The following is a 26,798-nucleotide window of genomic DNA, read 5'->3' on the forward strand; positions in this document are numbered from 1 at the left end:
GGAATGCAGTCACACTCATTCATTTACATAGTGTCTAATGCTGTTTTCTTTTTTTGAAGATTTTATTTATTTATATGAAAGAGAAAGGGAGAGAGAGCATGAGAGGGGAGAAGGTCAAAGGGAGAAGCAGACCCCTATGGAGTCGGGAGCCCGATGTGGGACTTGATCCTGCGACTCTGGGATCATGACCTGACTTGAAGGCAGTCACTTAACCAACTGAGCCCCCCAGATGCCCTCTAATGCTGTTTTCATACCACAACAGCAAAACCGACCAGTCATGACATAAGACTGTCTAGACTACAAACCCTAAAATATTAATAATCTGGCCCTGTGCGGGAAAGGTCTGCCAACCCTTGGCCTAGAAGGAATTCAAAGTACACACAAATGTGAGGCCAATGGTTTGGATATTCCTGGAGGCACCGAGGGAGGACGTCAGGGAAAGCTTACTAGATGCGATGGGGCTTAAGTCTCACTGCCATATGACTCGGTCATTCCTCTTTCCTGTATTTATCCAAAGAAAATAAAAACACTAACTTGAAAAGATTTATGTACCCCTATGTTCACTGAATTATTATTTACAATAGCCAAAATATTAAAACAAACAAAAAACACCTATGTCCATCAATATATGAATGGATAAAGAAAATGCATTTTATAAAATTTTCTAAAATTTTATTTAGCCATAAAAAGGAATGAAATCCTGCAACTAAAACAACATGGATGCACCCTGAGAGCTTCAGGCCAAGTGAAATAAGTCAGAGAAAGACAAATACCATATGATCTCATTTATATGTAGAATCTTAAATAAAAATCAGACTGATGCTTCTGAAGAGGCAATGTAGAACTGTGCTAGAAGGAGCCAGGAATACTCAGGAAGCTATTATTATTCTGACCATTTAAAGCAAATACACTAACAATCTATTGTGGAATTTACAACATGAAGTAAAGTACAGGACAAAAATAGCCTGAAGGGTATAAGAGAAATAAAAGGAAATATATTATTGTTACATTTTTATAGTAAAATATTAATTAGAGGAAGACTATAATAAGTTAAGGATGAATACTATAAAATATATATTATCCATTAAAATCACAATACAGAAGGGTTTAGATAAAAGCCAAGAGAAAATTAAATGAATTTTAAGAAAATTTGCTTAATCCAAAAACAAGAAGGAACAGAGATAAAGAAAAAAAGAACAGATGGGACAAGCTGAAAAGACAGCAAAATGGTAACATAAACCCAATGATATTAGTAATTACATTAAATATAAATGTACCAAGCCCTTCAATTAAAGGACAGATTGTCATGCTAGATACAAAACAAGACCCAACTACATGCTCTTTACAAGAGACGTACTTTAATAATAACAACACTGTCATGTCAGGATGGCTGAGCGGTCTAAGGCATCAGGCTCAAAACAACAATACTGATAAACTGAAAGAAAAAGGGTAGAAAAAGATATATATTACTAACAAACAAAAAAGCCAGCACGACTGCATTAATACCAGGAGATTTCAAGACAAAAATCATTCCCAGAGTCTAGAGATGGAGAGGCATTTCATAATGCTAAAAGGATAAATCCATAGCAGACAAAATGTCTCTACCCCAATTAACACAATTAAAAATACAAAAAGCAAGAACTAAAGGAAAAATAGACAAATCCATTGTCATAGTCAGGACTAACACTTCATCTTAGAAAAAACAGACATGAACAGTTATACCAATATTGATCTATAAAACCCATCAGAGTAGTTGCTCATTGGTGGGAGTGGAGTGGACTACTTAAGTGTAACAGGAACAAAGGCAACAATTAAAACTGAATTAAACAGAATAGAGTGTTATATAGATTAATGATAGGAATGATTCTATATATAAAAAAATGTGTATACCTCAATTCTCTCAATGAAAATTAAGAATCAGATTTACTGGAAAATCCCATTATAGATATTTTTCTTACCAGCATTACTGTTAAATTCATAACTCTTCCAAGGTTATCAATGTAGTAGACGCTGTCCTGATACCATGAATCACAGTGTAGGTAATTATACATTCCAAAAGCATGCATGTGTTCCAGTGTATATTGATCATCTCGAAGTTTTACTTCTGCCACAGCTGAAATATAAGAAAAATAAACATCACAAATTTTGTCTCAAGATTATTTCTTTCTGCAGGATGCTTACAAGGTGAGGAAATCACAGAATGCTAATCACAAAGGCCTTTGGGACAAATTCACTATATTATTCATTCTAAAACAATTTCTAGGCACTGTGCATAGAGGATAAACAGTAAACAAAACTGAACCATCCCTGACAGTAGCTATAAGAGAGACAGGGCTTTTCATGCCATTACCTTTTCTTTTAGGCACCTCTTCCTTGCAATTATGAATTAAAAAGCAGAGAATTCTAAAATTTAAGATCTCCTGTCTTTTGGGCAAATATTACATCTATTTTAGAGAGAATTTTTACAGTTTTTAAAATGCTTTTACCTCAAAACAACATGGGACCAGGGAAAGATACAAACCATAAGAGACTCTTAATCTCAGGAAACAAACTGAGGGTTGCTGGAGGGTGGGGACAGGGAGAGGGTGACTGGGTTATGGACACTGGGAAGGGTATGTGCTATGGTGAGTGCTGTGAATTGTGTAAGACTGATGAGTCACAGACCTGTACCCCTGAGGCAAATAATATTATGGGTTAATTAAAAAAAATGCTTTTACCTCTATTATATCTCTTTCCTTTCTTAACACACATTAAGAAATAATGAGAATTTTTTATTATTTCATTATACAATTATGGAAACAAAGGTAAGCGCAAATGGTGATTTCTCCAATGTTTTCTCACATCTCTCCTAAGGGTACAGAACAAAATAGTCTACCTGGAATAGAAACAAGGTTTCCTAGTTAAAGAACATGGTTTCCCACTAGGGCATGAGTGAGTTCCATAATTTTATTTTTACTTTTTTCCACTTATATTGTGATGTAGCTAGCATATAACATTGTATAAGTTTAAGGTTGTAGAACATAATGACTTGATGTATGAACATATTGTGAAATGATTACCGCAGTAAATTACTGAACACATCCATCACCTCACATATTTTTTTGTGATGAGAACTTTTAAGATCTATTTTCTTAGCTACTTCCATAATTATTTTTAAAGTATTTATTTACTTGGCAGAGAGAGAGAGCAAGAGAACCCCTGAGTGCACACAGAAGTAGAACAGCAGGCAGAGCGAGAAGCTGGCTCCCTGCTAAGCAGAGAGCACAACTAGGGCTTGATCCCAAGACCCTGGGATCATGACCTGAGCCGAAGGCAGACACTTAACTGATTGAGACACTCAGGCACACCTACTTCCTTAATTTTAATCTATAAAATGTGATCTCTGCTTCCTCTCTTTCTTCCCTCATCCGCAGAAAGGAACCCTTATAGCTCAGGCTGCCCATGATTTAGAATTAATTTCTGCTGACGGGAAATATTTAAGGAAACTGCTGGGCCAATACCTTATCTTAATACAAAACTCAACTTACTGTAAATAAAAAATTTAAAAATAAAAACAACAGAAAATTCAAACTTACTGTATTCCAATTTTTTTTTTTTCCATACTGTTTATCGGTTCCTACTTCTATTACCCATCTTGAGCCCTGGCTGACTTACATTCATTCACTGATTTATTCGGCAATATTTTAACAGGCACCATTGATACAATGATGAGCAAAAAGCACAGAATCTATCTTCTTACCACTTATGATTCAGTGAGAAAATGAACATTAGTTAAACAATCACAAAAGTAAATATATAATGAAACTGTAATAATTGGTGAGAAGAAAAATTACCAGGTACCATGAGAATAAATAACACTGGGCACCAGTCTGTGGAGTAGGGGAACTGATGAAAGATTTCATCAGTTTTATAAATTATTAAGTATGTAATATACCCTATGCTCATTTCTGTGTCCTAATAACTTAGTAAATTATCTTGTCCAAACGCAACAACAGAATACAGACTATATTATGGTCACCTAATAATGATTTTCTAGAACCTTATGTTCAGAAATATTGTAATAAGGCAGAGAGCTAAGAAGTCTCTGGCTTGTTTGGGATTGCTCCGGGTCTTTGGCACAAATATGAAGAAAATGTATTTGTCAAGCTAGTAAAGACAAGCCAAGCTAGTAAAGATAAAGTTAGCTCATGAAGGAATATATCTACACACACACACACACACACACACACACACACACACACACACAGAGGCAGAAGGAAAAGCAGGCAAAGTAGGAGGAAAAACATGTGTTCAAAGAACCAAAAGAAGGCCAAACTGGCCGAAATACATAGCACCATGGAGATGTGTATAAGAAAAGGCTTCAGACAACAAAGCTAGAGAACTGGGCAGGAGCTGGATCATGAAAGTCCCTGTCTTCAACAATAAAGTTAATGTAACTGATTTAAGTTTCTAAGCAGGAGAGTAAAGTTCAGATTTGAATTTATAAAAGATTACTTACAACTATAGTTTGTAAAGCAGACTGAAGCAAAGCAAGGTAAAATCCACTGTAAATATTAATAAAAGGAAAGCTCACTAAAAATACAGTGGAGAGGCTAGCAGGGAGAACCCTACTATCCAACATCATTTATAGGAAGTACTGTTAATTACAGACCCCAACAGAAGAATATCCAATAGGAGAGAATCAACAATTACAGACTCCAACAGGGAGAAGATGTACACTAAATGCATCTCCTACAAGAAATGGCACTATTCCTCCAAGTCATTTAATGAGAAATCAACATTACCCTGTACTCCTGCTCTTCAGTTGACTTTTATTCCAAACAACCCTTCCCAACTTCCTCATTCTTCTCCATAAAATAATATTCTTCTCTTTTGTTTGCTGGGCTTGCCTAAGGTTTTCCTATGGCTTGTATGTCCCGAATTGCAATTCTCTGATATCCCCAAGTAACTCCACTGTTGATAAAATAACTTGGCTGTTTTATTTTTATGGTTAACACATTAGAAAGTTATTGCAGTCATCTTGGTAAAGGATGACTCACTGAAGTTTGGAGGCATCTCGGAGGTAAAATCATAACTTATCATGGATCTGATGAAGGTTGAGGTAGCTGCTATTTATAATTTAAGGAAGTATTTATTTTATAAGGAACCCTTAGACATTCATAGTCCACTGATTAGGAGGGAAACAATCAATTCTTGGTTTTCTAGCACCACAGTGTGGATGAAACTCAATACTGCAAGACATATGCATGGTAACATAATGACCCAAAATAATAATATTAGAGGAAGTTATGACAAATACATTTTCTTCATATTTGTGCCAAAGACCCGGAGCAATCCCAAACAAGCCAGAGACTTCTTAGCCCTCTGCCTTACTACAATATTTCTGAACATAAGGTTCTAGGAAATCATTATTAGGTGACCATAATATAGTCTGTATTCTGTTGTTGCGTTTGGACAAGATAATTTACTAAGTTATTAGGACACAGAAATGAGCATAGGGTATATTACATACTTAATAATTTATAAAAGCTTGTTAGTGTATAGAAAAAGCTGCGTCTTTGGCCTCAAATGAGAAAGTAAAAGCTATCATTGCATTTTTCATGTTAACCATCTAGAGTTTATAAAAGGAGAGGCAGAACAACTGAAAGGAAAAAGCAGTGTTCACAGAGTAATGAACTTAATCACTAGCAGAGCTGCTCTTCAGTAGAGCGTCCTAAGAAAGAAGGCAGAGAAAAAGGAGTCTCGAATTTCTGCTGGAATCTTGGAAAAGGTGGAAGAAGTGGAACCTCTTTAACAGAGGGCTAAGAAGCCAGAGTAGTAAATATTTTATTATTTAATATTATCTTGCATTGGAAATAAAAGAGTTTTGCTAAACAAAAATCTTTCTTGGGGCACCTGGATGGCTCAGTCGTTAAGCATCTGCCTTCCGCTGGGGACATGATCCCAGGTCCTGGGAACAAGTCCCACATCAGGGCCCCTTCTCAGCGGGAAGCCTGCTTCTCCCTCTCCCACTCCCCCTGCTTGTATTCCTTCTCTTGCTGTCCCTCTATCAATAAATAAAATCTTAAAAAAAAAAAAAATTCTCTACTAGTCTTTTTAAAAGAACTTAGGACCCAACAATAAGAAAATCTCCCTTAATCTTCACCTAGATTTCTCATAAAACATGTATGAAACTTGAAAAACCTACAGCTTCTCATTCACAATTTATTTACTGAATGTCTACTACATGTACTGTGCTTGGGAATGGGCATACACTGGTTAATATAAAACAGACATGATCCTTGTAATGGTGTTAATAATGGTTACAATTATTGCTTCTTGTCCTTTCAAAATATACTGTTATGTTGAGCCACGTGAAATTGCCAATATTCAACTCTTTCAACGCCTATTAAATATGATTTGTTCTAATACCTATATAAGTAGAGTTCATAGTTTTAAAAAAGTGGGGATAGAAACAAAGAACATTAAGACATTAACTTGTATTACAAAGGCCACTTCTTAGACAATTTATCTTCTAATAATAGTCTTTTCACTTAGTTACTGAGTTCTCTATTTGTGTAAAAAGATGTAAAAAAAGAGTACAGCCCCATCTCCCTTATCTGCAAGGGATATGTCCCAAGATCCCCAGAGAATGCCTGAAACCACAGATAGTGCTAGCCCTATATATACTTTTTTTCTTATACATACATACTTATCAATAATAAAGTTTAATTTAGAAATTAGGCCTAATAAGAAATTAACAGTAACCAATAATAAAATAGAACAATTACAGTAAAACCCTGTCCTAAAAGTTACACGAATGTGGCCCCTCTCTCTCAAATACTGTACTCACCCTTCTTCCAGTGATAATGTGAGAGAATGAAATGCCTATGTGATGAGATGAAGTGAGGGAATGACGTGGGCACTGTGATGCTAGACTACTACCAATCTTCTGACAATACGCCAGGAGGAGGATCACCTGCTTCTGCATGGCAGCTGACATGGGTAACTGAAAGTGCAGACAGTGAAACTGAAACTGGATAAGGTGAAACTACTGCACAAGTCCACGCTATGAGCTCTGAAGTAAGATTTACGGAACATAACAGAACTAGAATTCAGAGCATTGCTCCCACTAACCTATTTTATACAATGCTTCTGCACAAGTTAACATATCATCTACCTCTCTTCCTCATATTTTTTTTTTAAAGATTTTATTTATTTATTTGACAGAGAGAGAGCACAGGTAGGCAGAGAGGCAGGCAGAGAAGAGAGAGAGAGGAGGAAGCAGGCTCCCCATTGAGCAGAGAGCCCGATGCAGGACTCGATCCCAGGACCCTGAGATCATGACCCGAGCTGAAGGCAGAGGCTCAACCGACTGAGCCACCCAGGCGCCCCCTCATATTTTCTACCCTAAGAGAAGATATGAATTTTAGAGTAAACGCTACATAAATCTAATGGTTACATAGCTCTTCTTCCCTTTACTCTGACTACAGGCTAAACCTTCACCAGCTTTTACTCTCCCTCCCCTGAAGTAAAGAGTCCAGAGACCACATAGATCAGAAAAAGCACGAGCTTTGGAGTCAGCTTTGCCACTGTCAAGTAGTTTTATTGTAACTAGCCTTTCTACCCTATCTCCACATCTGTAATGAAAATTAATAATACCTGTCCTATAAAATTATTGATAAGCTTAACCTTACACCATGTAAAGTATTTGCTGTATTACACATAAGAAGAAAAAGTTTTGATTTCTCTGTTTCTCTTCTCCTGTCCAAGGTTAATTCTCACATATTCCATTCTCTCCTACTTCTTCTAGATTAAGAGGGAAGTTTGGAACTCACACAAGGCTTGGAACTATAACTGTTCCCAGTAGTTAGAATGAAGAAAACACCTAATTCATGGGATAATGGGTAAAGTACACAGAAAACTTTTGTATCAGTAGTGAGACAAACTGAACACTGCTCCAGACCAGCCTAACATATCATAAAACACTAAATGAAATTAATCTGTTTCCAGTAACTCAACTGCATCCCAGAATAAAGCGGATGAAGCTTGTAAGGATTCAAATCTGTCCTATGGCCAAAAACATAAAATTCACAATTTCTAGCATCAGTCAAATATTACTATTCATATAGAGGGAAAAAACCCAAAATCCACAATGAAGAGAATAATCAATCAACAGCTCAACATAACTGACAGAGAAGTTATAATTAGCAGAACAGAACACTGAAAGTTATTAAAGTGCGTTCCATATGCTCAAAACAATAGACACGTAAAACATAAAAAGAAACTACAATATCTGTGATGAAAAATACATGTAATGGGATTAATAACAGGTTAGACATTGCAAAAGAAAAGATTAGTGAAGGTAAAGGCATGAAAATAAAAATTATCCAAAATAAAACACAGGGGAAAAAAGAACAGAAAAACACACACAAATCAAGAGCACTGATGAGCTGGGATCAATTTCCAGCAATCTAAAAATGGGCAAATGGATTCCTAAAAAAACAAAAACAAAAGTGAAAGAGAATGGCTGAACACTTTCCAAACTGGAGAACTATAAACCCACGGATCTAGACAGACCAACAAAACTCAAAGCACAAGACTCATGAAGAAAACCACACCAAGGCACAACATAATCAAACTGCTCAAAACCAATGTAAAAGAGAAAAAAGACATGTCATGTATAAAAGAATGGAGACTGGAAAAAGCAGATTTCCATCAGAAACAATAAAAGCAAGAAGACAGTGAGGCAACATCTTTAAAATATAGCTGACCTTAGAATGACACAAGGTTTAGGAGCACTGACCGGTATACATTAAAAAATCCACCTATATCTTTTGACTCTCCATAAACCAGAAATCTCACCAATAACACAATTAACACATATTCTGTATATATATTATATATTGTGTTCTTACAATAAAATAAGCCCTAAAAAAGTGCTAATAAGATAATCATAAGGAAGAGAAAACACATTTATGGTCTGTACCATATTTATTAAAAAAAAATCCAAGTATAAGTGGACCTGCATATTTTAAACCCTTATTATTCAAGGATCAAATGTACTGAAAACAAAAAAGGTATCAACCTAGAATCCTACACATGCCAAAAATGTTTTTTGAAAACATAAATATAATAGCATAAAGGCCAGGAAAAAAGAAACAGAAGTATACTATTATAGGGTCTTATATTACAAGTTAAGTAGTGTAACATTATTTCAATGTATCATGTAATAAGTTAAAGATTCATACCCTTAACCCTAAAGGAACTAGTAAAATAACAAAGGGTTATAGCTAATAAACCAACAAATGTGACAAAAATGATTTCATAAGAAAATACTCAATCCAGGGGCACCTGGGTGGCTCAGTGCGTTAAGCCACTGCCTTCAGCTCAGGTCATGATTTCAGGGACCTGGGAGCGAGGCCCACACGGGCTCTCTGCTCAGTGGGGAGCCTGCTTCCCGCTCTCTCTCTGCCTGCTACTCTACCTACTTGTGATCTCTCTCTCTCTGTAAATAAATAAAATTAAAAGAAGATAATCTAAAAGAACATTAAAAAATGAAAATGAAAAATTTCTTTTAAATTTTTAAAAAGACGGAAAATTTCATTTTCCCAAACACTAGGTCAGACAAAACAGAATACTAATCGCAAGATGAAAGGCCCAAACTAACAAAATCAATAATCACATCAAATATAAACAGTCTAATTAAAAGGCAGAGATTGTCAGGTTGAATAAAAAAGCAAAACTCAACTATTTCTGCCAATAAAAAATACATGTTAAATACTAAAACACAAACAGGTCAAAACTTAAAAGATGGAAATAAATAAATACACACACTATGATAACACTTAGCAAAAGAAAGCCTGAGTGACTATTTTAGTATCAGGTAGGTTTCAGAGCAAAGAATATCACAAAGAATAAAGGTTATTTTTTTAATGAGGAAGGTGTCAATTTATTAAGAGGGCAAAATATTAGTGTTTATGCAACATAACAGAGGTTTTTTTGTTGTTGTTTGTTTTTTTTAGGATTTTATTTATTTATTTGAGAGAGAGAAACAGTGTGAGAACAAGTGGGATGAGGGGCAGGGGAGAAGCAGGCTCTCTGCTGAGCAGGGAGCCTGATGTGGGGCTAGATCCCAGAACTCTGGGATCATGACCTGAGCCTGACTGACTCAGTTAGGCTTAACTGACTGAGCTGCCCAGGCGCCTCCATTACAGAGCTTTAGAATAGATGAAGCAAAAATGACAGAACTGCAAGGAAAAAGAGAAAAATCCACAATGAAAGAGACTTCGACATACTTCTCCCACACAAGCACGAACTAAAAGTAATTATGCTGAGTAAAAGCGAGACAAAAAAGAGTACATACTGTGTAATTCCATGTATATAAAACTCTAGAGAATGCAAGCTGATCTATCATGACAAAAAGCACAGCAGTAGTTGCTTAGGGACTGAAGTGGGTATGCAGAGGAACGGAGGGCTAGTCACAAAGGCCACGGGAAGTTTTGAGGATGAGAGCTAAATTTAATATCTTGATTATAGTGAGGACTTCAATGATTGTGTATTTATGTCTGGCAACCTGTACACTTAAATACGTGCAGTTTATTGTCAATTATCCCAATAAACCTATTTAATGTGCATGTGTGATATAAAATCATCTATTATTCACCAGGCATGCTCCAGGCCTAGAAGTAAAGCACTGAAAGATGGACACTGGAACCATCCATAACAAAACCAACAGTTTTAAAAGAGAAAACAGAAACCAAATGCTACAAAGTATGATAAAGTTTATGACCAGGCACATTAGTAAAGCAGACTACAGATTCTAATTTGTACAGATTCTGTAGGATAGATTCTAACTAGACAGTCAAGAAAGGAATCTATGAGTAAGTAACATGTAAACCAAGATGAACAAATGGAGTATGAGTTAGCTAGGTAAAATACAGGGGGAAAACATATGCAAAGACATTTCCACAGTGAAGAGTAAGTATGGGGGAAAAAAATATGTTGACAATACCTAACTTAAATTGGTTCAACTTGGGATTTTTTGACTTTGCAATGATGCCAAAACAATACATACTCAGTAGAAACTGCACTTCTGAATTCTGATTTTTTCCCAGGCCAATGATCATGCAGTAGGGTATTACTGGTGATGCTGGGCCATGGCAGCAAGGTACAGCTCCCAGTCAGGCACATGACTGGTCATGAAGGTAAACAAACCATTCACTTAAAACCATTCTGTACCCATACAACAATTCTGTTTTTTACTTTGTATTCAATAAATTCCATGAGATTCAACACTGTAGTATAAGCTAGACTTCGTGTTAGATGATTCTGCCCAACTCTAGGCTACAGCAAGTGTTCTGAGCACACTTAAGGTAGGCCAGGCTAAGTTATGATGTTAGGTAGATCAGATGTATTAAATGCATTTTTCAATTTAAGACAGGTTTGTCTTGACATAACCCCACTGTAAGTGAAGGAAGAAGACCTGTATAAGTTAAATGTCCAGAACTGGAATTGCTGGTTCAAAGGGCAATTACAGTTTTATGAAAAAGGGGTTTTTGCTTAATTCTTTGGAATACACAAATTGACATTTTTTATGTGGCAAAGGGAACTTCAGAACAATTTACTAACATTATTTAAAACAAGAGGATAAAAATAAACTAGTATTTTGAGCTGTTTGAAACCAGAGCACATCTTCATCCTCACATCCTAAATACACTACTTCACACCATCCACTAACATTTTGCTGAATTAATGCATAAAAGAAATCAAATTGCCAAGAGGAACTCCTTAGTCATACCTCACTGTCTCTAGAAATGACAGTTTTAAAAAGAATAAAATCTCCATCATTCTCCTCAGGTAACAATTTTTTTTTTTTTAAGATTTTATCTATTTATTCAACAGACAGAGATCACAAGTAGGCAGAGAGGCAGGCAGAGAGAGAGGAAGGGAAGCAGGTTCCCCGCTGAGCAGAGAGCCAGATGCCAGGACCATGAGACCATGACCTGAGCCGGAGGCAGAGGCTTAACCCACTGAGCCACCCAGGCGCCCCTTAAGTAACAATTCTTAATGCAAGCCCCTCAACATGAACTACTGCAAAAGCCTGCAAAGTGGACTCCTCGTCGCTATTCCTCCAATCTTCCAAATTCAACCTCCACAGAAGGTAAGATTAGACCATTCAATCTCTCAATCTATTTCTTCTCTGCACCTAAAACCCTAAACGGTACCTCATCACCTCCAGCCCTGCATCCCAAACACAGACTCCAAAACCAACAATGGTGAAAAGAGGAGAGAACAAGACAACTTGGTGAGTTGTTAATAAAGTTAATGTATTCAATTTAGAGGTATTGGGAGAGTTTACTTCCGGCTTTTTTGATGTTAAAATAGCCTTTTGCTTATGAAAGAATGGGTGAGGACATCAGTTTTTAAGAAACATCTCCACTTAGAGCTAGTTCATCAAGCCAAGTGAAACAAGTCAGTCAAAGCAAGACAAGTACCACGATTTCAGTCAAAGGTGGAATTTAGGAAACAAAACAGATAAACATAGGAGAAGGGAGGGAAAAAAAAGAGGGAGGCAAACCGTAAGACATTCTTAACTATAAAGAACAAACTGAGGGTTGCTGGAGGGGTGGTGTGTGGGGCATGCGCTAAAATGGGTGATGGACTTTAAGGAGGGAGGACACTTGTGATGAGCCCTGGGTGTTATAGATCAGTGAAGAAAGAATCGCTGAACTCTACTCCCGAAACCAGTATTACACTATATGTTAGCTAACTAGAATTTAAATATAAAATTGAAACCAACAAAAAGAAACATCTCCACTTAGCAAATTAAAAAGCTGGCAAATCTTTGACAGCTGAGCTTTTACTTTTCATTTTAAGGGCCCAAGAAAACGTCTGGGAAACACTGACTTATCCATGTGGATAAAATCCACAAGGCAAACAGTGCCCTCACCTATTTTTCTAAGTGGCCTCTACTTCCCCAGTTTTGCTGCAGCTATACAGGACTGCATCAGGTCCCACACAACACCTACTTACTCTCCCATTGCTCACGCTTTCTCAGGAATGGAATGGCCTCAATAACAACTCCTTTTCTTCACTCACTCGATTTATTGAGCAGCTACAATGCTAAGCACTAGGGACAGAGCAGTGAACAAAAGAAAACATTACGGTCTTCATGGTGGAGCTCACAGTCTAGTGGAGGAAAGAGGATATCATATAAATATAAAATTAAAAACTATGATACTACTTTACAGAGAATGGAAGGAAGGAAAATGGAATGGCGGTAAAACTAGTCAATAAACACTATAGTTTATATAAGAGATAACTGTGATTCAGGGAACGGCAGAGCCAAGAAGAAGTCAAATCTTGAGCTGACTATATTGCTGACTGAAGAGAGAGACTACAAGAAGAAATACTTCACGATTCCAACATAAGCAACTACATACAGACTAGAACAATAGGCCCAATTTTTTAAGCCTCCCTGGATCTATGTCCTTTCCTATGAGCTTGCTACACTGACCTGAAGGCTTGCTTATGTGGCTTGTTTGGACCAATGGGACAACAGCAAACTTATTCCACACCAGTAGCTTGAAAAAGTGCCTGTGCACTGTTACTTTTCTCTTGGAGTAAGCCTGGGCTAAATTGCTAAAAATGAGAGACCACACAGAGAAGAGTTAAGCAAAGACCATCTGAAATAATCTTATAGCAGTCTATAGCCAGAGAACCCCCCAAACATATGAGAAAGTCTAGCCAAGATGAGCAGAGCCACCAAGCAGATCCATAAGTGAACAAAAATGCAGGAATGAGTCCAAGCCACTACTAGAAGAAACACCTACCTGACTTGTAGACTTGTGAGCAACAGTAACTGCTTACTCTTTTGAGCCACTGAGTTTGGGTGGCTTTTTAATGCACAAACGAAATATAGTCGTATCAATTACTGACATGGGGTGGAAGAAGGAAAAGAAGGGAATGAAAGAAAAGCTAAGCTCATTTTATCTTAACCCAGTAAACTCTTACTTCTCCTTCAAAACTCAACTTAGATATCAACTCCTCCAGGAAGCCTTCCCAGATCTCCCTGCTGGTTTGGAAAGATGCTTAAGCACTACCACTACCATCATGTTCCGTACATAACCCAATCACTGCCTTATTGCACTGATTTGTAATTGTTTATATTTTTCTTCCAAAGTAGCCAAATGCACTCTTTATCTTAATGATTGTATCACATTCATCTTGATAATATCACCCTGTAACATAAAAAACCTCTCTCAATAGATGTTTCCTAAAACAGGCTCTCTATCGATGTATCAATTAATAAACACTTATTCAATAAAATTCCTTAATTCTAGATCAGTATTTCTCAATGTGTGATCCACTCGCAATATGCACTAGAACCAGTAGAAAGTTATATTAAAAATGCAGATCTCTGGGCTTTTTAACGAAAATACCACTCGTTAAGAACAAGCATGGATTTTTTTGGCCAGCCTCAGATACACAAAAGAAACAGCAGAAGCATAGGCATGAAATCGACTTTCCCTCAAAATTTTCTAGACATGTTCTCTACGATTATGTCCTTAGTGTGACAGCACCTATGCAACTAAAAATGCTCTGAACTGCAACGGAGTTTCTCTTCTACGAAACGGGTCTCCGCCAGAGGAGACAGGAGCTGGGGGTCCTCGCAGGAGGTGTGGCTTCTCCGCGCACACGGTTACCGAGGATGCTCGAGAGCGAAACGAGTCCTGAGTTTCCTCCGCAGCAGGGCCAGGCCAGGACGGACAGGCGACCGGAGCCCAGGCAGCAGCAGTCGCGTGCCCCGTGACGAGCCGTGGAGCCTGGGAGCCCGAGCCAGCGCCCGCCCAGGGTCTCGCTGCCTAACAGCCACGCGAAAGGGACTCCCACTGGGTTCCGGGATGGCCGTCCGTCTCCAGGGCGGCCACCCTCGGTCTACCCCAGCCCAAGCCGCCGTGCGGAAGGCCCCGGTCGCCGGGCCTGCCCAAGTCAGAAAGGAAGAAAATGAGGGAAGGGTCCGGCCGCTGGCAGCCGACAGGGGGAAGGACTAGGGTCCCGGGGGGGCGCCGCCGCGTCCCACCTGCGTCAAGCTCCAGCTGGTAACAGGGTAGCGGCTCGAGGGAGAGCTTGTAACCCTCAAAACGGGGATCCAACAGAGGTCTCTTCACGCGTAGAGAGCAATTAGCAGCCACCTCCATAGCCTTCCTGGGTCGTAGCGTGAGAATTAATAAAGCTCTTGTTGAAAGGTCCGCGCTTCGTTCTTAGTACCGAGGCTCTCGGGCGGCGTGGTTCCCATCCCAGAAAACACCGCGGTGCGGGATGCCTTCTGGGAAATGTAGTGTCCAGGAGAAAGTTGACTCCGTTGCATGTCGGGCTAGGTAGTTTTTCGGAGACTCAGTACCCGCGAGCGAGAGCATGGTCTGGACTCTCTTACCCAGAAGGCTGAGCTACCAGGAGGCGGCCCGCGCTGGTTAAATTCTCACAGTTATAGGCAGGGTGGCGAGAGCCCGCCCCGGAAATGCGTGTTTTAGCTTTCTGTGTGCTTAGGTGCCCGAGCTACTGAGGGTCTAGGTCCGGGCAGCCGAAGAGTGTGGTAGGTAACGGTCGTCAGCGCAAGGGTCATTTCGTCGCTGGGAAGGGACGGCCCTCGCCCGCGGTGATGGTGGTGAGCTATGCCCGTGGTCCTCAGGGCCGGGACCCGGGCCCAGCCCAGGCTCCTTTCGATGTGCTGTCTTTCGTTAGCTTCCCCGACCCGCGCTCGCGGGCCTGTAGGGCTCTCCGACAGGGCGTGCAACCGGAGTTGGCCTGAAGCCAGTCCACGCTTTGTTTTCTGGCTCCTCCCCTCCCGCCTCTCCCGCTGTCTCCGCCCTATTCTATTTTCCCAAAGAATGTCTGAACTGGGAGGGATCCCCTAGCGCCCTCGTTTTACCAGTGAGAAAACTGAGGCCTTTAAGAATGGACTTGTCCAAGGTCACTATCCGTATTTTAGGGGCCAAGACGAGATCAAGTTCAATATTCGAGGAATGGTACGGACTAGGCCTTAGAATTATTTTGAAAATGTTCGCCTCCAACTACACAAGCAAACCTTTCTCAGTCCTTACCCAGCCCTTCCTTTTTCCCGTTCTAGTCAAGAAAAAAAAAAAATTTTTTTTCCCCCAACTCAAAACTCAATTGCCAGCTTGAGTTTTCATGTAGACGAGGTGGGACACAGCGAAAGTGGTCCCAAGTTAGTGACAGATTATGTACAGTAGTGTTAGTTTTTTTTCCAAGTGTTACATTCTAACCACCTTCTCCTTTCTACATCACTTTGGTTTCGGTTGTCTTTTTTTTTTTTTTTGCCCACGGAAAATTGAGAATTTTCTAAGTTAGGAATTAGTTTGAGATTTGTTTTTCCTTTATCCCACCAGCAAGCTTTGATGAAGATACGCACACACGTACTTGGAGCTAGTTTGGCAGTTGTAATTCTGGGTACATCCTACTCAAAAGTAGAGCACTTAGAGCCTAATCTGGAACTTTGATTTTTCACCAACAGTGCTTAATCTTTTATTAGTGTTTAGGTTCTATGACTTCCCGAAATTTTGAATGCAGTGAAGGTGCAGAAATGATTAGCAGGCAGTGATGATGTGATGTTACAGTGTTTTGGCGCTGCTGGGCTCAAAGTACATGAGTTCAAATACTGCCTTCACCACTTTCTGTCTTGGTGCCTCAGTTTTCTCAATTGTAAAATACAAATAGTTAATAATTCTTATGTAAAAGAATCAGTTTGGGGAACTAAATGAGGTTTAAAAAAAGAAACAAAAAACCAATGTGTTAACCCAGTACTTGGCACATAGTGTTACATAAAAGTTAACAATAATAATTATTATCCAAAAACTCATTAATTAAAAAGTATATGCGGGGAAGAAAAATTGTAATGTGAGTTAGTCATATAACTTTTTGGGATGCAGTAAATATGATTAAGAGTAATGACATTGTTAACACATTGTTGAAATTTATCACCCCTTCAGTTGATAGAATGTTAAATATGTTGGGATGCTTACCTGGAAGATTAGAAGAAAATGCTTTGTATGTGTTCTGTATCTGAAAATACATGTTGATGTTCAGGTTAGCAAGATGAACAAAGATGCGCAGATGAGAGCAGCGATTAACCAAAAGTTGATAGAAACCGGAGAAAGAGAACGGTAAGCAATATACTGTGTTAGTAAACTACATTTAACGCCTTTAAATTATAGTTACGTTACACATGAGCATCTAAATATCAGATAGGAACAAAACTGATGTCATTGGAAGGAATTATAGGAAATTGAGATTATCAAGTTTCAGTTACTAACATCTGTAAAAAATAGGTGTGTTCTGTATTGCATTCTTAAAGAAAAGTGTGCCATCTAGAAAGATGAACAAGAAATGACTCTCTCAAAGAATGTATAATCTAATGGAAAAGAAAAAACTACTGAAATGACTACAATTAAAAACATAACGTTACCCAATTTTTAACAGGGAGATAATGTGATAGAACCAGTTTCATTTACTACACTTTCAACTTCAGAGCAGAATGTGCTGTTCCTAGTCTTCTGAAACATTCTTCCCCTGATCTTTTACTTATTCTTGCTCATCTTTCAGGTTTAATTTTTTTTTTTAAGATTTTATGTATTTATTTGACAGACAGAGATCTACAAGTAGGCAGAGAGGCAGGCAGAGAGAGAGAGGAGGAAGTAGGCTCCCTGCTGAGCAGAGAGCCCAATGCGGGGCTTGATGGCAGGACCCTGAGATCATGACCCAAGCCAAAGGCAGAGGCTTTAACCCACTGAGCCACCCAGGCACCCCTTTCAGGTTTAATTTAATTAACATCATCTTGTGTAGGAATTTAAGTCCCAGATACCCTGTTCTAGCCTAGCATTTAATTACGTTGTATTATAACCACCTGCTTTGCTTGTTTGTGTCCTCCAAATCTAAGTTCCTTGACAGTAGAAATACCATTGTATCCCCAACATCATCCTTAGCACAAAATTGGCCAAGGTAATTATTTGAAGAAAGAAAAGGTTTGGAAGTACTAAACAGAAACTCAGGAACCAAGAAAGGATTCCAGAACAGTGAAAAATTGCCTAAGAAAAATATATAAGGAACAAGAGGGATCCTTCAACTCTACCTGGGGGTTAGGGTAATCAGTTACAAAATAGTAAAAGAAGTACTTCAGCTCTGGGGGAAAAGATTAGCCATTCTTCCAGCCAATGAAGGACAGACTTGTTACAACATGATAATGTTCCAAGGAATACAAAAATTAAAGCTCGCAGGTAAAGTGGGGAAGTGATATTGCTGTGACAGTAGACAAGAGGAGTGGCTTTTGTGTAAGTCAGAATTCTTTGATTTGCAAATGATAGAACTCAGAAACTGCCTTAACCAGTGAAATACATAAGCTTAGCTTGAAGTTGCTTCAGTCTCCACTGGGTCCAAGCACTCAAAAATTGTTACCAAGATTATGTCTTTCTTTTTCTTTCTCAGCTCTGTTTTCCTCTGTGTTGGCTTTATTCTCAAGCAGACTCTACCCACAAGGTGGCAGAGATTAGCAGTTCAGAATTCATATCCCTGTGGCTCAGACTACCTTTCTCCTAGTAGTTCCAGCAAAGTACCTGGCGTGATTACCATCTTACTTAGGTACATAGGCCAGTTATGGTCAACCTTGCCTGGGTCTCATTTCCATTGTTGGAACCCTACGGAGATTTCTTATGCTAAGAGTGGTGTCAAAGAAAGGTCAGGAAAATGAGTGACGGATTTGAAGAAACAGCTGTTGTTGACTTTATCCGTAGGTGGTGGGAATCATGAAAAGATCCTAAGAAGGGGGATGACTACATCATATTTGCTTTTGAGGAATATTGGCCTGGCAATGTGGACGAGAGACTTGAAGGGCTAGAGATAAGATTACAGAAGAACGTGTTAGCAGATTTTATCAGTGTGAGAAACAGCAAAAATAGAAAGGAGAACTTACAATTTCTTTTAAAGCACAAGCAGCCCTCAATGTGAGAAATGAGGAAGAAGACATTGAGAAGAATGCCTTGGGGAACTGAGAGGATAGTATTGGCAGTAATGAGGGAAGGGGGTTATTTATTATTGTTTATTTGTTTTTTCACTTATGCAGTTTAAAATTACTGAGTTTCGACGACATGCTATGTCCTGTTAAGGTGCTGGAGATAAAGTAGTGAACAAAATAAAGTTTCTTCTTCCGTGGAGCTTACATGGGAGAAGACAGTAAGTCTGTATTATGTAGATTGATAAGTTCTAGAGGAAAAATAAAACTGAGAATAATGAGGTGTGTATTTGAGACAAATAAAACTATAGAAGGCTTCACTGGTAAGAGGTCAGAAGGATATGAAGGAATGAGGGGACTCCCAAGAGCCAAGGACCCCAGATGAGTTTGCGTAATATTTTGATGACCACAGGGAAGCTCATGAGCCTGAAAAAATGGGTGAGGGGAAGAAGAAATAAAGTCAGAGGCATAACTTGGGGAGGGGGAAGATCATGGAGGTTTATTTAGGCTGTAGCATAGATTTGGAATTTTAAGTAAATTGGGAAGCCACAGACTGTTTTGAGCACAGGAAGGAGAGCAAGGCCTATAAGGGAGGAAACAAGGGGACATGTTAGGGGCTTTGGTAATAGTCCAGTCAAGAGAAGAAGATGGTTTGGACTAGGGAAATAATTGCAAAGATGGTGAAAAACATTTGAAATATAGTATATACTTAAAACTGGAACCAATAGGAATTGCTTCTATGGCCTGTACGTGTAGTCTTAGCAGAGTTGCTGAGTGAAGGATGCCAAATTTTCTAGCCTGAGGAACAAGGATGGACAATGGCATTCTGACAGGGAGCATAGTTTGAAATGGGAGAGAAGCAGAACTTGGGTTTTGGCCCTATTAAGATGGAAAGGCCTGAATCAATACCAAGATGGAAATGTCACATAGTAAATGTTTAGAAATTTTGACAGAGAAGTGGTTTGGTTTGGGACATGGCATGTTCAAGCTCTGAGAAATGATTTAGGTTGAAGATTGTGGATTTGTAAGAGTGGGTATGGCGAAAGGATAAGAATATTGGTAAGAAAATGTTTTATTACATCCATGATGCCATTAGTTACAATACGCACCATACATATATATATATTTTTAAAGATTTTATTGAGACGGAGAAAGCACAAACAGGAGGGAAAGGGCAGAAGGAGAAGGAGAAACAGATCCCCCCATTGAGCAGAGAGCTCAGTGCAGGACTCGAATCCAGAACCCTGAGATCATGACCTGAGCTGAAGACAGACACTTAACTGACTGATCCACCCAGGAGCCCCACACCATTATTTTTGTTTACTAGGGAAAAAGAAGATACTGCCAGTTAAATTATGATAGGCTTACCAATTGCTGAATTGTTGAAATGTGGGGAAAAACAACAGTCTTGGAATCAATGAAATACCATCTTTAGTATGTAATTTAGAGGGTTATTGGAAAAAATTGAGGGGAAAGTTTTTAAGATTTAGAGAGGGATATCATGGGGAAGTAGAGAGCTAAAGGGTAAGAGTCTGTAGTTGAAGAATTGATTTTGGAGTTTGAAGATTTTAAGGTGTAGGTGCTTCAAGCTCAACTAATACCATTTAGAAGTTGTACAAGACTCACAATATTCCTGTTGGAGGTAAGTAGAAAGTGTCTGAGAAGGCCAGAGAGTAGAGTTTCTTGAGAATTAGGTACCCTATCCACTTCCTTTACCGATGATGAAAATGAAGTCCAGAGTTCCAATGACTTCCGTAAGATCAAAGAATGATTTAATAACAGAATCAAAATTAGGTGACAAAGTTTTGGAGATTAGAAGGCAGGGAATTTTTAATTGAACATTTGAACTTCTGCTTCAAGCATTCCTGTCTAAAATATTTTACCTTGTTGTAGTATAATATGAAAACATTTTCTGTTTCAACAGCCTCAAAGAGTTGCTGAGAGCTAAATTAATTGAATGTGGCTGGAAGGACCAGTTGAAGGCACACTGTAAAGGTAATCAGTTTCATTTACAAGATAAGCTGATTTCATTGTTCTTGTTGGCTTGGGGTTCACTAGGAAATAGTAGACAGTATTTTAAGATCTATTGAGTGCCAAACATGATTTTAAACAAATAGAAAATTCAGTCTTCTAGCACTGATTTCCCCGTCCCCTTTTGGTAGACATAATTTTTTGAATCTTTAGAAATTTTCTTTGTATTTTTCTTAAAATAAGTGAGGCAAGATTTTTTCTGGCATCCAAGTATTCATTCCAACCTTTTTCAGTGTGTGTACTCAAAGTGAAATATTAGTTATTCCTGTGTTTTAACTTCATAACAAATTGAACACTTTATGATTGGCAGACTCCATAGGAATTATATCTCCTGGCTTTAGCAGTGTTATTTTTGAAAAATTACTTATAAAAGCTCTTAGGTAATTATACATTGTTTTAAATGTAGAATGGAAGCTTGTAAAATTGGTAGGTATTGATGATGATGCCACTAGGTAGATTATACATGTCATGAAGATGAGCCTCTTCTGGCTAGACTTCGGTATACTGGAATTCTGGATATTTTCAGTGAACTCCCATTATATTGTAGTAGTTTCTGCAATTAATAATAAAGACTATTTATATCGTGAATCCCAAGAAGGCAGTGTAGCACATTAGAAAAAGCATAGTTTTGGGGGCCATACAGACCTTCACTGGAAGAGACTAGAGCTGGATTTCAGCTCATGTTTGGATGAGTTATTTAATCTTTAAGCCTTAGTTGGGTCACTTGTAAGTGGAAAAATGCCCAGCCCATTAGCTTGTTAGGAATATCAAATGCTGTAAATCACCTAGCGCCTAATAGTGTTTCAGTCAATTTTAACTCCTCTCCCTCTTCTCTTTCCTTTGGCCCAGCCTAGAGAAGAGAAAGGAACAAGGGAGTTGTTCTGTTCTTTAATTTGGGGCTATGAAATTACAAGTTAGACTCAAATAATAGCTTTTTACCCCTTCCATACATTGAGGAGCTGGTATGATTATGGTGAAATAAGATCTGTTATAAATTTCCAGCTTTTTGCACATAATTAGATTTGACCTTACAGTTCAGATCCATTCTCAGTGTTAAAAAAAAAATAATTGTTAAGTTACAGGTTATTTAGCCGAGAGATGAACAGGCTTTTAAGATTTTGATCTGGTGAATACTTAATATGTTTAAGGTTGAGCTAAACCTTCATTAGAGAAGAGAAAAAGAAGTGTCCTCTTTTTTTTTTTTAAAGACCAATCTGCACTCTAAAAACATGATCTTAACCCTTCCTCTATGAAAATCTTTCTTACAGATAATGATTTTAAATGATATGATTTGTTTTTTGCTTTTGCATAAGAGGTAATTAAAGAAAAAGGACTAGAACACGTTACTGTTGATGACTTGGTGGCTGAAATCACACCAAAAGGCAGAGGTAAGGAATACAAATTATGTGAAAGGAAAGGTGTGCTGAAGACGTGATTTTTTTCTCTCTCTCCTGCTGGTTCAGCTTTTCTTTCTTTTTAAAGCGAAAAACAGCCTTTCCAAAATTACTTGGGTACTTACATTTCCTCATTGGGAAAGATTTTTATTGCCTATTTTCCTCTCTGGCATAGTCTTGAGAAATAGATGAGAAGTATAAAATGTTTTTGCACTCTAAAACAGTGTACAGATGTAAGTTGATAATGGTTGTTAAGACAGATAATTTTTAAAATTGGGGATTTTGTAGAGGCAAGTATCACCTGAAGATAGAATTTATAAATTTTGTTAGATATGGCCCAATTTCACTTACATATTTAATCATTCAGACTTACTTCAGCCCGAGTCAATGTTCTTTTTTTAAAAATAAGTAAAGCTCTGTCTTCTTAAGTGTCCAAGTTAAGAATTTGGTAGCTGTAAAACTTCATGTTGTGGGTAATCTGTATTTAAAATTCACACTACCATCATCTTCATTTCCTTACAGAAGACAAAGGAAAGAGAGGAAATATTATATTAACATTGATAATATGTAATATGTATTAAGAACTACATTACATTGTTAGCTCAGATGTGGCTGCATTATTTTCATTTATTTTGTGAAAGGGTCTCTTTTGGTAATTTTTTTTTTTTTAAGATTTTTTTTATTTATTTGACAGAGATCACAAGTAGGCAGAGAGGCAGGCAGAGAGAGAGGAGGAAGCAGGCTCCCTGCTGAGCGGAGAGCCAATGCAGGCCTCAATCCCAGGACCCTGGGACCTTGACCTGAGCCGAAGGCAGAGGCTTTAACCCACTGAGCCACCCAGGCGCCCCTCTTTTGGTAATTTTAAGTGGAAGCAGATAAATTAGATGATCCATTATCTATTTTCTCACACGGAAGTAGTAAAAAGAATTTAAGTGTAAAAAGTAAAAAAAAGTTTGAATATTGTTACTAGAGAATACTAATTCTCTGAACTACCTGCTGGGAAAGAGCTACAGAATCCTGTAGCCTGTAGGCTTTAAAAAAAAAAAACAAAACAAAAACTGACTTTTTCATCAAGTACGTCTCAAGGAAAGAAAAACAAACACATTATTTATTGCTCCCCACATGAATTCACATTTTAAAATAATTTTCTCCAATTTCTTTTTCTATTTTCCTTCTGTAATTTATGTAACATTTTGGAGCTGGTTATACAGGGTAGAAATTTCCTTTGCTTCTCCTTCAACACTTCTATCTTAGACATTCCAATCCCTTATAGCTCTACTGCTAGAAAATGAGCAAATCCAGAACAGAGAAATAAAAATAAATCTTTTATTTTATGTTCGTAGTCTTTTATAGCCAAGAGAAGTATTTATTTTATTTTTTTAACTAAAATACAGTAGAATTGACCATTTTTTAGTTTGCAGTTCTGTGAATTTTATATGCATGTACAAATTCATGTAACTACTCTCCTGCCTGTAAAAAACTCTTTCAAGCTGTCCTTTTATAGTCATACCTTATCCCTAACTCCAAGGCAACTGATCTATATTCCATCACCATAATTTTTATTAAAAGTGTGTTTAATATATATAGTGATCACATTTCCAGTGGTCTTGAATTAATCATGTAGCTTTTATTTCTAGCAGGCTTAAACTAAATAATCTGTAAAAAGGAGTATGTGTCCTACTTAATTTATATACTCATTTGTGGAATTCACTATACAAATACTGAACTGTATCTGAAATATTTCATTTCCTTTGGATATAGGCAGGTAGCATTAGAAGTTTCAGTTAGTTCCCTATTGTCCTTATTTATTAGTAGCCAAGAAAGGAAAAAAAACAAAACAAAACAGTGTACATTGATTTATTGACATTTAATAGTAATTTAAAATTACTAAAAATTCCTAGGAGCAAGGTTTTTTTTTTTGTTTTTTTTTTTTTTTTTTGAGTTATACTCTGAATAGATAATAGTCACATGGTTCTAAGTTGAAGAAGTAAAAATACCACAAATGTAACTCCTGTTGCAATTTTTGCGTCTTTGCTGAGTCAGAGAGTATGTGCACTTACTTCAATACAGTATTGCCAAACTAGCTTCCCAAAAGTGTGGTACCAATTTATATCCTCCACCAGCTCATACAAGAGAGCCAGTTTTCCCTCAGTCTTACCAACACATGATATTACTGACCTTTGGTTTTTAGCCAGTATGATTGCCAAAACATGCTGTTTGAATGTGGTTTGGGTTTACATTTCAATTATGAAGTTATACCCCCTTTATGTTCAAGAACTGTTGTTTTGCCTTTTCTTCACCTCCTTTGCTCATTTTTCAATCAGTCTGATCTTTCACTTATCAATCCGGAGAAATGTAGTGAGTGATCAGCCTTTTCTATAAGAGTGTTTTCCCACTTTTTATCATTTCCCTTTGTTTATGGTGATTTTGACCAACTTATTGTCATTGTTGCATTTAAATCAAATTTATCAATTTGTTTTAATCCTCTGTGATTCAAAAAGGTCTTTTCTACTTCTAGTTTAAAGAGTTTTCCCATGTTTTATTCTCATTGTGCAGTGTATTTAAGTATTGAATAGTTCACTTAAATAATGAATTGCAAATATACTTTATCTTTTCAGATATCTTTACCTCTTTCATTTTTAAGGCATATGGGTTATTCATGAAATTATTTTATTGTTAATTCTGAATAAATTATCAAATGCCAAATTGACATATTAATTGGAATCTTCTTACTCTTGTATTTTTGTTTTTTGTATTTCAGCCCTGGTACCTGACAGTGTAAAGAAGGAGCTCCTACAAAGAATAAGAACATTCCTTGCTCAGCATGCCAGCCTTTAAGATTGAATTAGATTGTGTTGTTTTGTGGTTTTATTTCTGAAAGTAAAAACTTGCCATAAATTAGGAATCGATTTCCCAAAATAAAATTCTTTTTTGTATGATGGTATACAGTTTTCAGTAATGATGTATGTGTTATTTTAATAAATATCTCATGAATGAGTTTGAAGTTTCCTTGGATTTTGGAATAAAAGGGACTTTATTAATAATATACCATATTTGTTCAGAGGAAAATTCAGCAATTAATACAGTGTAAGTGTTAAGTATGTGCATATCTCTGTGCTAACAATTAAGGAGGAGTAAGCAGGCTCTTCTTACTGTCTGGATGTGGTGTATTCCTCTTTTGAATCTCTGCTATTTTATAATACATGTCCCATCTTGTACTACAGATGTCTTATTTCTGATTTGTTATAAATGCTGAGGGTTGGGGACTGGGTCTTACTCATCTTTATGTGCCTTCCTTATTCCTCAAAGAATTTACCATCCTATTGGAAGAGAGAACATTTGCAAACTGGCTCCATACCAAGCTCCTCTCACATACTCTACTCATCCGAACTTTGAGAGCAGGAACTAAATTGCATCCCCACATACTAAGGTCAAGAAAGAACTTAATGGGAAATAATCTCCACCTGTAGCTTTACTCTGACATCAAGATTGCCAAATCCAATGGACTCTTGTCTGTTCTTATGTGACCTCTGCTGGAACGAGAATGTTGACCATCCTGCCACTTGGAACTTTCTTCCCACTACTCACATTGTGCATTCCTACCACTGGAAGTTCCTTCTGTGTCTTGTGGAAACCTTTTGCTGTATGGGACTTCAAATAATCGTGTTTCTTAGTGTTCCCTCCTGGGCCCTCTGCTTGACTAGTGATATACTTTCCTTGGGCGAATCCCAGGAAACTTGGGTTGGACCATGGCTTCAAATACAAACTTGTTGATAAAGGCTAAATTGTTTCTCCAAACCAGACTTCAACCCAGCCTTCAGACCTGTACCCAACTGCTGTGGATCAGCTTTCTTGGATGTTCCATAAACACCTTAAACTGACCACACCTAGAATAGTGACTTCTTTTCCTCCACTAACTGCCCCCACTGTGTTACTTACTCTGTGTGTGGTACCTCCCAGACCTACAGATTACCAGAGCTTATTAAAATACTGATAAAGAAGGTAAGAGATCCGGCACAACATTCTCTTTCTGACAAGCTCCCAGTCAGTGCTCATGCAGCTAATGGAGGACCACTTTGTAGCAAGGATGTCAGTTGTCTGCTTCTGCCTTTTTTTTTTTTTTTATGATTTCATTTATTTGACAGATCACAAGTAGGCAGAGAGGCAGTCAGAGAGAGGAGGAAGCAGGCTCCCCGCTGAGCAGAGAGCCCGGCGCAGGACTCGATCCCAGGACCCTGGGATCATGGCCTGAGCCAAAGGCAGAGGCTTTAACCCACTGAGCCACCCAGGTGCCCTGCTTCTGCCCTCTTAACTGCCTTAGTTCACACAAATTAGACAGCGGGCTCCTAAGGTTTCCTGCTGTAGCT

At 37.9% G+C, this 26,798-nt stretch overlaps 2 protein-coding genes across 4 annotated transcripts in view; one reads left to right on the top strand and one right to left on the bottom strand.

The window, feature by feature from the left end:
* Positions 1-15,303, bottom strand: part of NUDCD1 (NudC domain containing 1) — an 80,531-nt gene extending 65,228 nt beyond the window's left edge. For both annotated transcript variants that reach the window (XM_032316105.1, XM_032316104.1), the window contains exons 1-2: positions 15,065-15,303; positions 1,959-2,113 (exon numbers count right to left, since the gene is read on the bottom strand). In XM_032316105.1, coding sequence (XP_032171996.1) covers positions 1,959-2,113; positions 15,065-15,182 — 273 coding nt within the window. In that variant the 5' untranslated portion in view covers positions 15,183-15,303. The remainder of the gene's footprint in view (positions 1-1,958; positions 2,114-15,064) is intronic.
* Positions 15,304-15,451: 148 nt separating this feature from the next.
* Positions 15,452-26,312, top strand: ENY2 (ENY2 transcription and export complex 2 subunit). Of its 2 annotated transcripts, none has more exons than XM_032316107.1 (5): positions 15,452-15,577; positions 17,089-17,165; positions 20,931-21,001; positions 22,351-22,425; positions 25,193-26,312. In XM_032316107.1, the coding sequence occupies exons 2-5, from the start codon at positions 17,098-17,100 to the stop codon at positions 25,267-25,269; spliced, it is 291 nt and encodes a 96-aa protein (XP_032171998.1). In that variant the 5' UTR covers positions 15,452-15,577; positions 17,089-17,097; the 3' UTR covers positions 25,270-26,312. The 2 variants fall into 2 exon arrangements, with proteins under 2 accessions (XP_032171998.1, XP_032171997.1); XM_032316106.1 differs by having other exon boundaries at positions 15,480-15,649.
* The last annotated feature ends 486 nt before the right edge of the window (positions 26,313-26,798 follow it).

The sequence above is a fragment of the Mustela erminea genome, chromosome 16, assembly GCF_009829155.1.
Source record: "Mustela erminea isolate mMusErm1 chromosome 16, mMusErm1.Pri, whole genome shotgun sequence".
Lineage (NCBI taxonomy): Eukaryota > Metazoa > Chordata > Mammalia > Carnivora > Mustelidae > Mustela > Mustela erminea.